Below are 13,066 nucleotides of genomic sequence, written 5' to 3' on the forward strand. Positions count from 1 at the left end.
TTATAGAGGGGTGGGCTGAGTGGATGGGAAAGACATTTCCCCGTGTTTTTACTGGGGCCCAGCTGCTATCTACAGCTCCAATCTGCTGCCTCTCTTTATCTCTGAGGGACCGCCTGGGTTCCCAGCAGCCTCCCCGCTGCTCACTTCCTGCCAGTGGCCAGCATTACAGGAATACACACACACAGCACACTGAACTAACTCAGCATGTGAGTGTGTGTGTGTGTGTGTGTGTGTGTGTGCATGGGTGCTCACGCCCCAGAGCTTGCACCAGCCTGGCCAGGTGCCAAGGAGTCAAAGGAACCCCCAGAGGCAGCTCCCCCCCAGAAATCCTGACCTGAGTCTCTTAGAATCCTCCCTCAAGTGGCCAGAGATGGTGAGGGTGGGGCTGATCTTGATGTTCTCCTGACTGTCCTAGGAGGCAGGACAGTGCCTGTTCTTATGTGTACAGCCAGTGACCAAGATCAAGGGGCCCTGAACCAAGTGTCCCCCGTAGGCACTCAGCTGCCACCAGGATGACCTGACCTCAGGAACACACATATATGCAGGTTGCCCCATGTGTCCCGCCCTCATCCGCCACTCAGCTGTCATTCACCAAGTCCCAGACTGGGCACTGGGCTAGCACACAGGGTATGACACAAAACGCCCCCGGCTGGCTTTTGTGTTTAGTGCTTCAGCGGCACAAGTGACAGAGACGTGCACCTGTGGCCGTGGGCAGTGGGAGGAGAGGTGCCTTGTGTACCCCAGAAAGAGGGCCCGCTCCCTCACTTGCTGGGTTGGGCCAGGGGGCTTCCTAGTGGAAGATCATTTCAGCTGAGACCCAAAGACCGAGGAGGTGGTGACCAATGACATGCTGATAGCTGGGAGGGGGCAGGGTCCAGACAGAAGGGAGACAGGTACTGGGAGGGCAGGGAAGAGCAAGGAAGCATATTTGGGGAACAGAGTGCCACAGGCGGGCTGAAGTTCTGGTGAAAAACCCCAGAAAAAAAGCTGCATCAAGAGTCTGGTTGGGTGAGGAGTGGCTGAGTTGGTAAAGGGCCGGTCTTGTAAGCACAAGGGCCTGGGTACCATCCCTGTACTCTGTAAAAAGCTGTAATGGTGGCCAGCATTTGAAATCCCTGCTCTGGGGAAGCAGAGACAAGCAATTCCTAGGATTTGGCCAGCCTACCCTAGTCAGTGAGCCCCAGGTCCTCGTGAGAGACTCTGTCTCAAAAATAAGGTGGGCAGCACCAGAGGAATGACATGTGAGGTTGACCTCTAGGCTCCGTGTGCATGTGCACACACATGCACACACACACACGCACATGCACATAAACACCAAATAAAAGGGCCAAGTATGGCAGGCACTCAGGCCATCCTGCCCAGAGTACTGGCTGTGAGGAGAAGGAGACAACTGGCAAGGTGAGGTGACCCCCCCCCCCCCCCCCCGTGACCTCTACAGTGGGGACTCTTTAGCACTGACGACCGCAAACAGGCCATAATTAGAGAGAAAAGGGGACGGGGTCAGCCCGGGGACCAGGAAAAAGCCAGAGGACAAAAGGAGCTGGTTCAGTGGGAGATCCCTTACCCTACTCAGAGAGGGTGGCTTGTCCCCAGCTCTCACCAGTGACACAGTCTACAAATGACACAGTTCAAGAATTAAAAGGCAGGCCTGGCGGCGGTGGCGCACGCCTTTAATCCCAGCACTCGGGAGGCAGAGCCAGGCGGATCTCTGTGAGTTTGAGGCCAGCCTGGGCTACAGAGTGAGGAGATTCAGGACAGGCACCAAAACTACACGGAGAAACCCTGTCTGGAAAAAAAAAAAAAAAAGAAAATGAAAAGGCAGAAAGGTTTGGAACACAACTGGTAGCAGCAAAGAAACCTCCAGCGCGGCAGACAGGATCAGCAGGTAAGGGAAGGTGTTTACTGGGTTGTGGGAGCCCGTTCTTGGGGTCCTCGTGGCTTTACCCAGCAGGTCCGCATAGAGGATGATTAGGACCACGGGCCTAAGTGCAGGTGTCTGGAATGGTCTGCACTTGGCTGTGCTGGGGGGGGGGGGGGAGGTCTTTTGCTCCACCCCTTGGCGTCTCTATAAAAACCCTGGGGCAGAGACAGTCGGGGCCGTTGGAATAGGTTCCAGGCCCTCTCGAGGCTATCCTTTATTTTCTATCTGTTTATCTCCACGATATTCTCCGCAATAAATCCTTCTATCTAATATTTCCTGCTGCTCGCACTCAAGAAAACTCTGGGGAACTGTGGGGGTGGTTGGATAAACACCCCACACTGGGTGATGTGCACAGTGGCCAACACACAGAGTGGCCGAAAACCCGGTGTCTTGTCCGGGCCTGCGGGTTGGAAAGCCTCTGAAGTGTTCCATCCCTAATTTAGGATTGGTCAGTTTGAAGAAACCTAGGAGGGTTGGGTAGCCCAGAACTGTTGTGTGATATGTCCTGATTCAGAGCCTCAAAACTTGTCCATCAGCAGGGTGTCAAACAGTGGGAGACAGAAGCTTTTGTCTCAAGTCAGGAGGTTAAGGAAGAAGATGGCCATCTTGGAAATCTGCCACTTGTTACCTAGTTAAGGACCCCACCCCTATCTGTCTGCCTACCAGGGAGTCTGTTTACCTCCTGGCCACTCAGCAGGATTACTCAAACCTCAGGTACAGCTAGGGAAACATGCAAACATGTGTATGCACAGAGATGCACACAGATCCACCTATACATGTACATATATACACACATACTAGCATAGACAATTCAAATAGACATACACACAATCCATACAGATACACACTCAGATACATACACAGCACACACACACACACACACACACACACGAGATAGAGGCAGAGAGAGGAGAGAGACACCCAGGATGAGCTCAGGTACAGTCTCCTCCAAACACACCTGGTTGTCCACACTCAGGCACCAGACAGGAGGACCTAGCAATAGAAACTGTTTGTCCTACAACCCTGAGAAGAATATGCCTCCATGGGGAGACAGACCCACTTGGGAAGGACAAAAGCTGGTTGGCCCCGCTATGTCCCCCAGGCGGGGTCCTCAAGCCTTGCGCCCTGTTCCCCCTCCCCACAGCTGCTTAATGATTGACAGGGAGCCCCCTTGGGAAGGCCTTGCAGTTTCTGAGAGGGTTACAAGCAGGTGGCCATTCTCTGGTTCTGCCATCAAAGGGAGGTGCCTGCTCTTTTGTCCCCTCTCTCCCCTGAGAGCTCCCATGGCTGCTCCCAGCCCATCCACCCCCCCCCTTCCCATGGAGTCTTCGCTCCCGCCCCCCATTTCCCAGCAGAAGTGCTGGAGCCAGACAATGAGATAAGGGCTTGTTTTCTAAGGACTGGAATTCGGGAATTAGGCAGAGCTTGTGGGTCAGGGCCAGAGCACCCTGCTATGGGGAAGCAGGGAGCCTTTCTATTAGGTGGAAGGCCCTGGGGCCCCAGGCCTACAGGGACTTGACCTCTGCACCCTCTTAGGATGGCTCTGCTAGAGGTTTGGGAGAGGGGAAAAGTCCCTTCGAGTTGGCTCTGTCCCTGCTGGTGACCTCTGGGCTGCATCTCCACCTCTCCTCACTTCTCCAGCCCCCTGGACTTCCAACAGGGTCTGCCACCTTACTGTGGCCCAAGTAACTCTCCCCTCCTCCATCGCCTGCTTAGTACACTGCCCTCTCTTCAAAAACTGTTGCTTCCTCCAGGCTGCTCCCTCCCAACACACCACTGCAGGCACAGCAGGAGGAAGACAGAGTGACAGAGAGGGGACCTGGTCAGCATCTGAGACAAGATGAAATCCCTGAGAGGTACCTTGCTAGATTAGGGCTTCTGCTCCATGGGGCCCTTTTCAGACTGGCTTGCTCCCAACCCACCACAGACAGACAACTAGCAGGGCTGAGTCCCCAACCTCCCTGTATGAGGGAAGGTCACTCTTTGGTCCTGGTAAGTCAGAGTGTACCCCACAATAGAAGCACCAAGCTCCAGGGCCTTGCAGCTCCAACATCAGGCTAAACAGCAAACTCTCCCAGGAGCCTGGCACAGGGTCAGTACCGGAAGAGTACAGCCTCCCATCCTTGCCATAGTAGGGGACCCTGAGCACAGCTTGTCTCCTGACACACAGCTGGGAGTGGAGTGGGGGAATCTTATTTTCCTTGCTTTTCTGAGACAGAGTCTCTCACTCTAGTGCAGACTGGCCTGAAACTCTCAACCATCCTCCTGCCTCAACCTCCCAAAGGACTGGGATTACAGGCATGAACCACCACACAGCCTATCTTTTGCAGCGCCAGGGAATCAATCCGAGGGTCTCATACTTGCTCTGTAGGTGGTCTGTCACACAGTGTTCTTGGGCATGACTTCCATGAAGCATCTTGTCTCTCAAGGCAATGGTGTAGGAAGGAAGGGGATTTCTACATACCTCTGTGACTCTGTTTCCCATTACACCCTGGGAGATTATACCTCCAGCCCCAGTTGAAGACATTCTTGTGTCCCCTGCCGGGCACCTAGTTAATGCTCGGTAAAACCATATTGAAGGCTGGACATGGTGGCTCATTCTTGCAATCCCAGCACTTGGGACGCTGCAGGGGGATTGTGCAGAGTGAGTTCTAGGTTAGTATGACTGTCTACAGCATGAGATTGTCTCAAAAAACAAACAACCCCAAAACAGGTATTGGAGAGATGGCTCAACACTGAAAAACACATACTACTCTTGCAGAGAACCTGAGTTTGGTTACTAGTACCCACACCTGTAACTCCAGCTCCAGGGTGTCCAAAGCCCTCTTCTGGCCCCCAATGGGCAACTACACTCATGTGCACATACATCACGCACACACATATACACATCATTTTAAAAGTTTTAAATTCATTTTATTTAGAGAGAGAGAGAGCGCACTGGAGATGTATCCTATTTGGTAGAATGCTTGCCTAGCATACACAAAGTCCTAAATTCAGCTCCCAACACAGCATAGTCTGGGCATGGTGGCACACACCTGTAATCCCAAGCAGGACAGTCAGAAGTTCAAGGTCACCTAGGCTACGCAGCAAGTCTAAAACTAGCCTGGGATGCATGAGACCCTGTTTCAGAAGAGAAAAATTGAGCAGACTCTTAAGGGGCAACACGGTACCATATATGATTCCTGGACTTCAGGAACTCACAGCAGCATTTGCAGTGTGTTTCCTCTGTGTGAAACAAGGACCGTGAGGGGCTGGAGAGATGGCTCAGCGGTATTCCAAGCATCCAGGCTGTTTAGTGTCTGGGACGCTTAACTAAGTTAAATTTGCAGTGTCACGAGCAGTGCCAGGTACATGCTAAAAGTCAGCTGGACGTCAGCTGCATAAAAGATTACCCCTTCAGCAAAGCAAGGAACTGTCATCCCAAATTCTCTGCATGGCAAACACGAACTACAATTCCCAGCATGCTGCGGGACTCACCATCCTGTATAAAGTTCCAGAGAGAACTACGACTCCCAGAGTGCCCTGGGCCTACCCAGCTCCAGTCTGTGCCGGGTCAGAATAGTCCAGCCTCACGGATACCCCGCAGGCCCAGAAGAGTGTGTCCACCGCTCCCGCAGGCGAGCAAGGCGGGTGCCGCAGCCATGCTCCGCAGACTGGCCCGGGCCGCAGTCCCGGGGCTCAGGGTGCCCTGGGCGCGGTGGTCTAGGAACTGGGCGGGGGTCCCAGCTCAGGTGGTAGACCTGCGCAGCGACACAGTGACCCGGCCAGGGCCGGCCATGAGGCGCGCCATGGCCGAGGCGCTCGTGGGAGATGACGATTACGGCGAAGACCCCACAGTCTGCGGTGAGCCGGGCGAGCAGGCCCGGGGTAGGGGTCCTGACCCCGGGGCGCTCTCCGTGGTGCTGATAGGAGGACAGTATGGACGCAAAATAATGCCTCACATAGCATATGAGGACGCGCCTACAAGCTAGTTGGTGCACCCTGCGCCCCGCTAGTTCTCTGGGAGATCCTTGGTAATGCAGACTCTTGAGCTCCGCTTTGGACTTAGGGAGCCAGAATCTGCATAATAACACCGGGTGATTTTTGGCCACTGTTACCCAAATGCCCAGATGGGTGTTGTCCAGGCTTGCAAAGAAAGTCTCTGAGGTGGCCCGTATCAGGAACAGGGAAGAACCAGGGTTTGAGAAGGTCTGATGACTTGTGACGACTCTCCTGCATTCACTGACTGACTTCACAAAGACAAAACCAATCGAGTGAAGGTTTCTGGGCTTGCTGCACCTTCCCAGGGACAGAATTTCATAACTGGGGTCGATAGTCACTGTTAAAGTGCCTTCTAGTATTGCTGGGGTGCGTGCAGCTTCGGGGGATCCAGAGATAAACCAGAGATCACCACTTTGACCCTTGGAGGCCTGTTTGTGGGCCCAGAGATTACTGGGGTTGTTACCAGGAACTTCAAAGATGCTGAGCTACTCTGCTCAGCCGACACCTGGGGTGTAAACAGGTCCCCACATCAAGGCTGGGGAGGTGCTGGCCTTCTGGGGGCTGGGGAGGATGCCTTTCGAACCAGGGGACTGGGAGGAGGAAAGAACAGAGCTCCCTGAAGGATGCGTGGAAGCATTCAGGGTGCAGGTGAGGATCTAGATCACTTCAGCACTGGATGTCATGCCACAGAGGGAAGCCACCACGGGCTTTAGACAGGCCTTTCACTCACCCACCAGCTGCACCCTTTATGCCCTGCCAGCTCCCCAGAGACTCTTCTTCCGTGGTGATGTGGAGAGGAAGTCTGCAGGGAAACCGCAGGGCCTCACCTGCCGGGGCTGATGGGAAAGGAAGAAAAACAGGTGTGAGGTTGGGTGGGAAACGGGGTTCAAACCACAAGAGAGTTTCGGTGGCCTGAGGCAGAGGACTATGGCCCAGGAGGAGGTAACATGCAGAGGATTGACAGAGGGGCCTCTGGACATGGCATGTGGTTACCAGCACCACAGACTACACGGAGGTAGATGGGCTCCACGCCCTGCCCGTGGGTCCATAGGCTCTCATCTGAACACATGCACTTTTTTGGAGGAGGGGTTGAAGACAAGGTCTTGCTATGTAGCTCAGGTTGCCATCAAACTCAGTCATCCTCCTGCTTCAGCAGAGCCCTGGAATTACAGGTATAGACCATCACATCCAGTAACAAGTGCACCTTGAACTGTACCAGGGTACAGTGGCTCTGAGCAATTGTTGATAAGACATTCTCACCCCACCCTCCCTTCTCCCTTCTCAGAACTGCAGGAAAAGGCTGCAAAGCTGTTTGGGGTGGAGCGGACCCTGTTTGTGCCCACCAACACCATGGCCAACCTTATCTCTGGTGAGTGTCCACCCACCCTCTGAGCTGGGGTTTGTGGCTCTGGTGGATGCATTCACACATTCCTGGGTTTCTTTCGGATGCAGCCAATGGAGCACCCTGGCAGATGGTAACAGGAGGAATGAGGTCTGCAAGTCTCTGCCACTCCCTAGCTCTTCCTCCTCCTCAGTCTTCTGATGGGGCCTGGCCAATGCTGGTGCCCTGGACTGCCTGTTCCCGGGGACAGCACTCCGGCACTCTTCCCTGCTGGAAGTGTTCTGCAGTGGGCCACAGGGCTCTGATGCAGGTTGTTAATGTCCAGCATTTACAGCAAAGCCATCCCAGGGTCATGTACCACGCCAGCCTTTTCAACAAATGGCAGTGAGTTATCTTGAGGGGTGTGCTTCCTAACTGAGAGGCAGTCTGAGTTCACTGGGGCTCCAGCTCAGCCTGGCCACACTGAGCAGGGGCAGTGGAACCCTCTTGGACCCAGTTCCAAGTCCTGCCCTCCTCCCATCTATCTCAGTGATGGGTCACTGCCGGCGCCGGGGTTCCCAGGTCCTCCTTGGGCAAGAATGCCATCTCCACGTCTATGAGCAGGGCGGGGTGGCTCAGGTAAGGACCGGGCACCACTCCCTTGGGACTTTGGACATCCTCCAGCCAGCTGGGATGCCAGGGTAGGCATCTGCTTCCCAGGTACCAGGCTGGAACCAGCAGAGGGGAGAAAGGGGAGGGCACAGGGAAGCAAGAAGGAGATGGGAGGGAAGGCCTGGGCTCAGATTTACTCCTCTGCCTTGGTGCCTTACTGCCCCCTCGTGGGCAGATGGAGCACTAGCACTCCAGAAAGAAGCCAAAGGAGGGCATCTGAACAGAAAAGCAGCCTCACCAGCTAGGATGCTGTGTGCAGTTGCTCACAGCAAAGGCTCTGAGTCCCAGAGGTGGCTCCTACTGCAGAGCAAACTTCCTGCCTGGAGGTGCCGCTGAACCCACCTGATCCAGTGTCCTCTCCCACCTGCAGATTGCTGGGGTGCATTCCCACCCCCTCCCAGACATGCCCCATGGCACCCTGGACCTGAATGAGCTAGAGAGGGCACTTACTCGGGGCTTCGGGAGTTCCTACCATCCAGTCTGCGAGCTTGTGTGCCTGGAGAACACACACAGCAGTGCCGGGGGCAGGGTGCTCCCCATCGACTACCTCCGCCAGGTAGGCTCCCACCCAGCCGGGCCCCAATGCCAGCGTACTCTTGACTTCCTGTGCCCCTGAACAGTCCCTATCCCTAGGGACAAATCCCCTCTGACACATACTATGGGTATTCATCAGTGGTCTGACTGTCATTGGGGAATGTGTTGGTCCTAGGCTGAAAATGGCATGGGGTTTATCACTCTGGCTTCAGGCTCTTGGTCTATCTGGGCACAGAAAAATCACATTTGTGCAGCACAGGGTGACTTCTCAGGACAGAGCCACCAGGCTTCTGACTCTAGACCCCTCATGGTTCCTCAAGATGTCCAGCTCTGGGGAATACTGAGAGATGTCTCAGTGGTTAAGAACAGTTACTGCTCTTCCAGAGACCTGAGTTTGGCTGGATCAAAACACCTGTAACTGCAGCTTCAGGGGACCCAGGGCCCTCTTCTGGCCTCAGTAGGCACACCACCATCCATGGCATACACCCACACACAAACACATAAATAAAAAGAAATCTTGAGATGGCTCAGTGGTTAAAAGCAGTTGCCGCTCTTCCAGAAGACCTGAATTCAATGCCCAGCACCCACACCAGACAACTCACAATGTTCTGTAACTCCAGCTCCTGGGGACTCCAGCGCCTCTGGTTTCCACAGGAGTTTGCACGCATGTACATATCCATGTGCAGACACACCCTAGACTAATTAATAATAAAAATAATAATTTACAAAATCTTTTAAAAAAATGATGCCAAGTCCAGATGCCCTCCCTACACTGGCCCCTCTGACCTTTGCCTGACATTTGCTCCCAGGTGCGCCTCCTGGCCCACACCTATGGAGCACGGGTCCACCTGGATGGGGCGCGGCTGATGAATGCAGCCGTGGCTCTGCGTGTGCCTCCTGCCCGCCTCGTGGAGCACTGTGACTCTGTATCCTTCTGTTTCTCTAAGGTAGGCTGACCTTCCAGAGACAGGGCAGTGTGGGCACCCCACTGAGGGTACAGTTGGACCCCTGAGCTCCGGGCCTTCTAAAGCCTGCCAGACCTGCCGGCCCTGGACTGTGCAGCACGCACCCCTCCCCACCTCCAGGAGCCTCTCCTCTCTTCCCTTAGGGCCTCGGTGCCCCGGTGGGGGCTCTGGTAGGGGGATCCAAGGACTTCATTGAAGAAGCCTGGCGCCTCCGCAAAGCCCTGGGTGGAGGCATGCGCCAGGCTGGAGTACTGGCTGCGGCTGCCCTGGTGGGACTGGCTGAGGCAGAGGAGGTACTGCCAAGGGACCATGAGAATGCCCAGAGATTCGCTAAAGGTGCCTGGACCAGCCCCCACCCCCACTCTCCTTTGCTCCCTACTATCTGGGCCTGGATGTCCCCAGCAGCAGGACCAGGTCCCCAGCAGATCTGCACCCTCAAGCCTCTAGCAAGCTTCTAGGATGGGACCTGGGTCTTCTTGCCTCACCAGGGGCAAGAAAGTATTCCGTGGGGCACTCAAATAGGGATGCACCCAGCTGAGTCAGGGGCCAAGACAGCGTGGAGCCTCCAATGTGGGTCTTTTGTGTATTTTCTAAATTTTCATAACAGTCCTTTGACGTCCCCACATCTGAGACCCAGGGAAGTAGAAAGCAGGATTCAACTCATGTTCCCAAATGCCACATCAAGACTCAGGGTCTGCTTGCCCACAAGATAATCACTGGGCTGCTCTTCTGCCTTCCCTGGGGGCAGCTCTGGTGGGAGCCCGTGGTTGGCCCGGGGTTGGGGTATACTCACTATCATGTCTGGCTCCAGGACTCCAGGACCTGGCATCACCCATTTGCTGTGTGGATCCTGCCACCGTGGAGACCAACATGGTGCTGGTGCAGGTGGCCGGGCTGCCTCCCGCAGAGCTGTGCCAGCGCCTCCAGGCTGTGAGCGCTGAGGAGGTGGCTCGGACTGGCTGTGCCGTAAGCGTGCTGCTGTTTCCCTGGACAGAACACTCTGTGCGGACTGTGTGGCACCGAGACGTATCTGCTCAGGACACTGAACTGGTGCTGAGGAAGTGGGAGTTTGTACTGAGAGAGTTGATGCCCTGAGGTCAGGGGAGCAGGAACCCTGTGCCCTGGCTAGGATTGAAGTGGGGAATAAGGGGCCCCAGGCCATTAGCCTGGTGAAGGCTGGTCCTTCTGGGGGATGATGACACCACTCAGCCTCTGGTTTCCTCCAGCAACTCTCATGTGACGGCCTCATTCAGTCAGGAATAACCAGGCAAAGGCTGGGATAAGATGTGGCTGAACATCAAGAGAAGGAAATGGCCGGTGGGTGGCGCATGCCTTTAATCCCAGCACTTGGGAAGCAGAGGCAGGCAGATCTCTGAGTTTGAAACCAGCCTGGTCTACAAAGCGAGTTACAGGACAGCCAGGACTGTTACACAGAGAAACCCTATCTTGAAAAGCCAAAAGAGACAGACAGACAGACAGACAGACAGACAGACAAGGAAATGGATATAGGAAACAGATCCTAGGGCTGAGACATGTAGTATGGCTGCTGCCTGGTATGCAAGAGTCCTGAGTTCAATCCCCAGCATTGTATAAACAGGTGTGTTGACTCGCATCTGGAATCCTAGCATGCTGGAGGATTAGAAGTTCAAGGTCATTCTCAGCTACACAGTGTTTGATGCGAGTCTGGGCTACATGAGACCCTATCTCCAAACAAACAGATCCTTACGTGATTGGCAGAGTTATCAGAGATGGACTGTAAAATAAAGTATTGAAGGAGCTGTGTTGGTTACCTTTATGTCCTGGTTAAATACATGACAGATGCAACAGGTTTGACTCCCAGCACCCACACAGTGGCTCAACCATCTGTAACTCCAGTCCCAGGGGATCTGACACCCTCTTTTGGCCTCCACTGGCACCAGGCATGCATATAATACATAGCCATACATGCAGACAAAACACTCATACACATAAAATAAAAAATAAAATGAAAAGTAATTTTAGTATTAGAGCTGGAGAGATGGTTTAGCAGTTATGAGCATTGGCTGCTCCTTCAGAGGACCTGGGTTCGATTCCCAGCACCGGCTTGGCTGCTCCCAACCATAACTCCAGTTCCAGGTGGAGATGGTTAAGAGGCTGCCATGATGTGCAGGATGATGTGGTGGAGTTTGGGCTGCAGCGATCACACCTGGAGAAGAGCAGGAGCTGCCGCAGGGGACTGTCTCTCCTCACTCCTCACAAGACTCCAGCTGTGTTTGGGGGTCCCCAGGGCCCAGAGCTTTTCTCCTGTGCCTGAGGTAGTGGTAGAGCATAAAGCAGTGCCTTCTCCTTTGATTTCCCATACTGCCTTCAGGTGACAGGCACTATACACTAACCCAGTGCTGGGGAAGGAACTTCCCCCGACAAGCTGGTACCTCAGCCTGCAGGAATACCTCACTAGTTCTCAGAGTTTCTGGTCTTAGGAACTAAAGGGTTAGCTTAAGCTTGGTTTGAGCTTTCCTAATCAATGAATGCTCTATGTGAGCCATCTGCCTCCATGGTGGCTTGTCTGTACCCCCGGCCTTATACCCGTCTGTCTGGGCAAGCCTCTTCTCACGCCAGCCCCAGTGCAGCTGGCTCCCAGTGCAGCTAGCTCCCCCCAGCACCAGTGACTGAGAGGCTGAGGCAGGACCTGCGAGGCATTGTCTGCTTTTCCCTATGTATCCCCAGGTCAGTCCAGACTTGGTATGTCAGAAAAGGACCTGAAGGGGAGGGACTGTCTTCCAGCCATCTGGAGGTTGCTGCTATAATGTATGGATGCTGGCTGGGATGAAGTCTGCATCTAGGAAACACTGAATCCGTATGGTTGAGGCTCTGGTGACATCAGAGGATAAATGGCCAGAGGCAGCCATGGCATAGCAGAGGAAAGGGGAGAGCAGAGCATTTGCAGACAGTGGGTTCAGAGGTAGTGAGCCCTGTGCTGCTGTGGGGCCATCTGGCTGGGCCCACATTTGGCTGTAGGAACTGAGGCACACTCACATGGAAGGTGAGTCCCCTGCCTGTGAGGCCTGGCTGCCACAGGGGCTGGCTTTTGTCTATGTGGGCAAGCTCCTCACTTGTCCCTCTTCTCTCCACGTAAGATACATGGTACCACTGGAGCTGCTGTCCGTTCGCATCGGCTCTGAGTGCTCACTCCTCCCCAGGCAGCACTTGCCTGCCTTTTCACCTGGGTCTCATAGCCCAGCTATCCAGTGAACCATGAACCAAGACAAAGCCCTTGGGCCAGTTACTAAGAAGACTGGTCCATCAGCGCAAAGGCCTCAGCTAGCTTCAGTAGGTCCTATGTCTGGCCGCATGCCCACGTGCATAGGCACATACCTGTAGGCAATTGTGGAGGTCTTCACAGCCATTGTGTGGGTCTTCCCCAGTGTCACCTGGAAGCCTAAAGCCACCCACACTCAGTGGGCCCGGAATTCACAAACTGGCTTCCAGCAGACAGATACCTCTACAAATGTTCATGAAGCCAGACAGGGAGAGGATGTAACTTTCCTCCAGCTCCCGGTGAGCCAGCCCAGATCCTGCTGAGGCCCGAGACTCCTCTCCATCTCTGGAGCTAGGAAGAAGGCAGCTGTAGCTGCAGGACATGACAGAGTGCACACATCACACATCAGTGACAACCAGAAACACACACTGGTG

At 54.5% G+C, this 13,066-nt stretch overlaps 1 protein-coding gene across 2 annotated transcripts; it reads left to right on the forward strand.

Moving 5' to 3' along the window:
* Nucleotides 1-4,880: 4,880 nt before the first annotated feature.
* Nucleotides 4,881-11,172, forward strand: LOC128122036 (uncharacterized). Of its 2 annotated transcripts, none has more exons than XM_052757259.1 (7): nucleotides 4,881-5,764; nucleotides 7,188-7,271; nucleotides 7,774-7,862; nucleotides 8,266-8,451; nucleotides 9,239-9,376; nucleotides 9,538-9,687; nucleotides 10,206-10,441. In XM_052757259.1, the coding sequence occupies exons 1-7, from the start codon at nucleotides 5,383-5,385 to the stop codon at nucleotides 10,326-10,328; spliced, it is 1,152 nt and encodes a 383-aa protein (XP_052613219.1). In that variant the 5' UTR covers nucleotides 4,881-5,382; the 3' UTR covers nucleotides 10,329-10,441. The 2 variants fall into 2 exon arrangements, with proteins under 2 accessions (XP_052613219.1, XP_052613218.1); XM_052757258.1 differs by having other exon boundaries at nucleotides 4,888-5,764; nucleotides 9,538-9,730; nucleotides 10,206-11,172.
* Nucleotides 11,173-13,066: the final 1,894 nt, after the last annotated feature.

Source organism: Peromyscus californicus, unplaced genomic scaffold (assembly GCF_007827085.1).
Source record: "Peromyscus californicus insignis strain IS unplaced genomic scaffold, ASM782708v3 Scaffold_3__1_contigs__length_106647218, whole genome shotgun sequence".
Taxonomy (NCBI): domain Eukaryota; kingdom Metazoa; phylum Chordata; class Mammalia; order Rodentia; family Cricetidae; genus Peromyscus; species Peromyscus californicus.

Bases quoted from the DNA above. Each gene is read 5' to 3' on its own strand.
- LOC128122036 (XM_052757258.1), top strand. From the start codon at position 5,383: ATGCTGCGGGACTCACCATCCTGTATAAAGTTCCAGAGAGAACTACGA. The intron at 7,863-8,265 runs GTAAGGACCGGG...TCCCACCTGCAG, and splicing joins AGCAGGGCGGGGTGGCTCAG to ATTGCTGGGGTGCATTCCCA. The intron at 9,731-10,205 runs GTGCCTGGACCA...GTCTGGCTCCAG, and splicing joins TGCCCAGAGATTCGCTAAAG to GACTCCAGGACCTGGCATCA.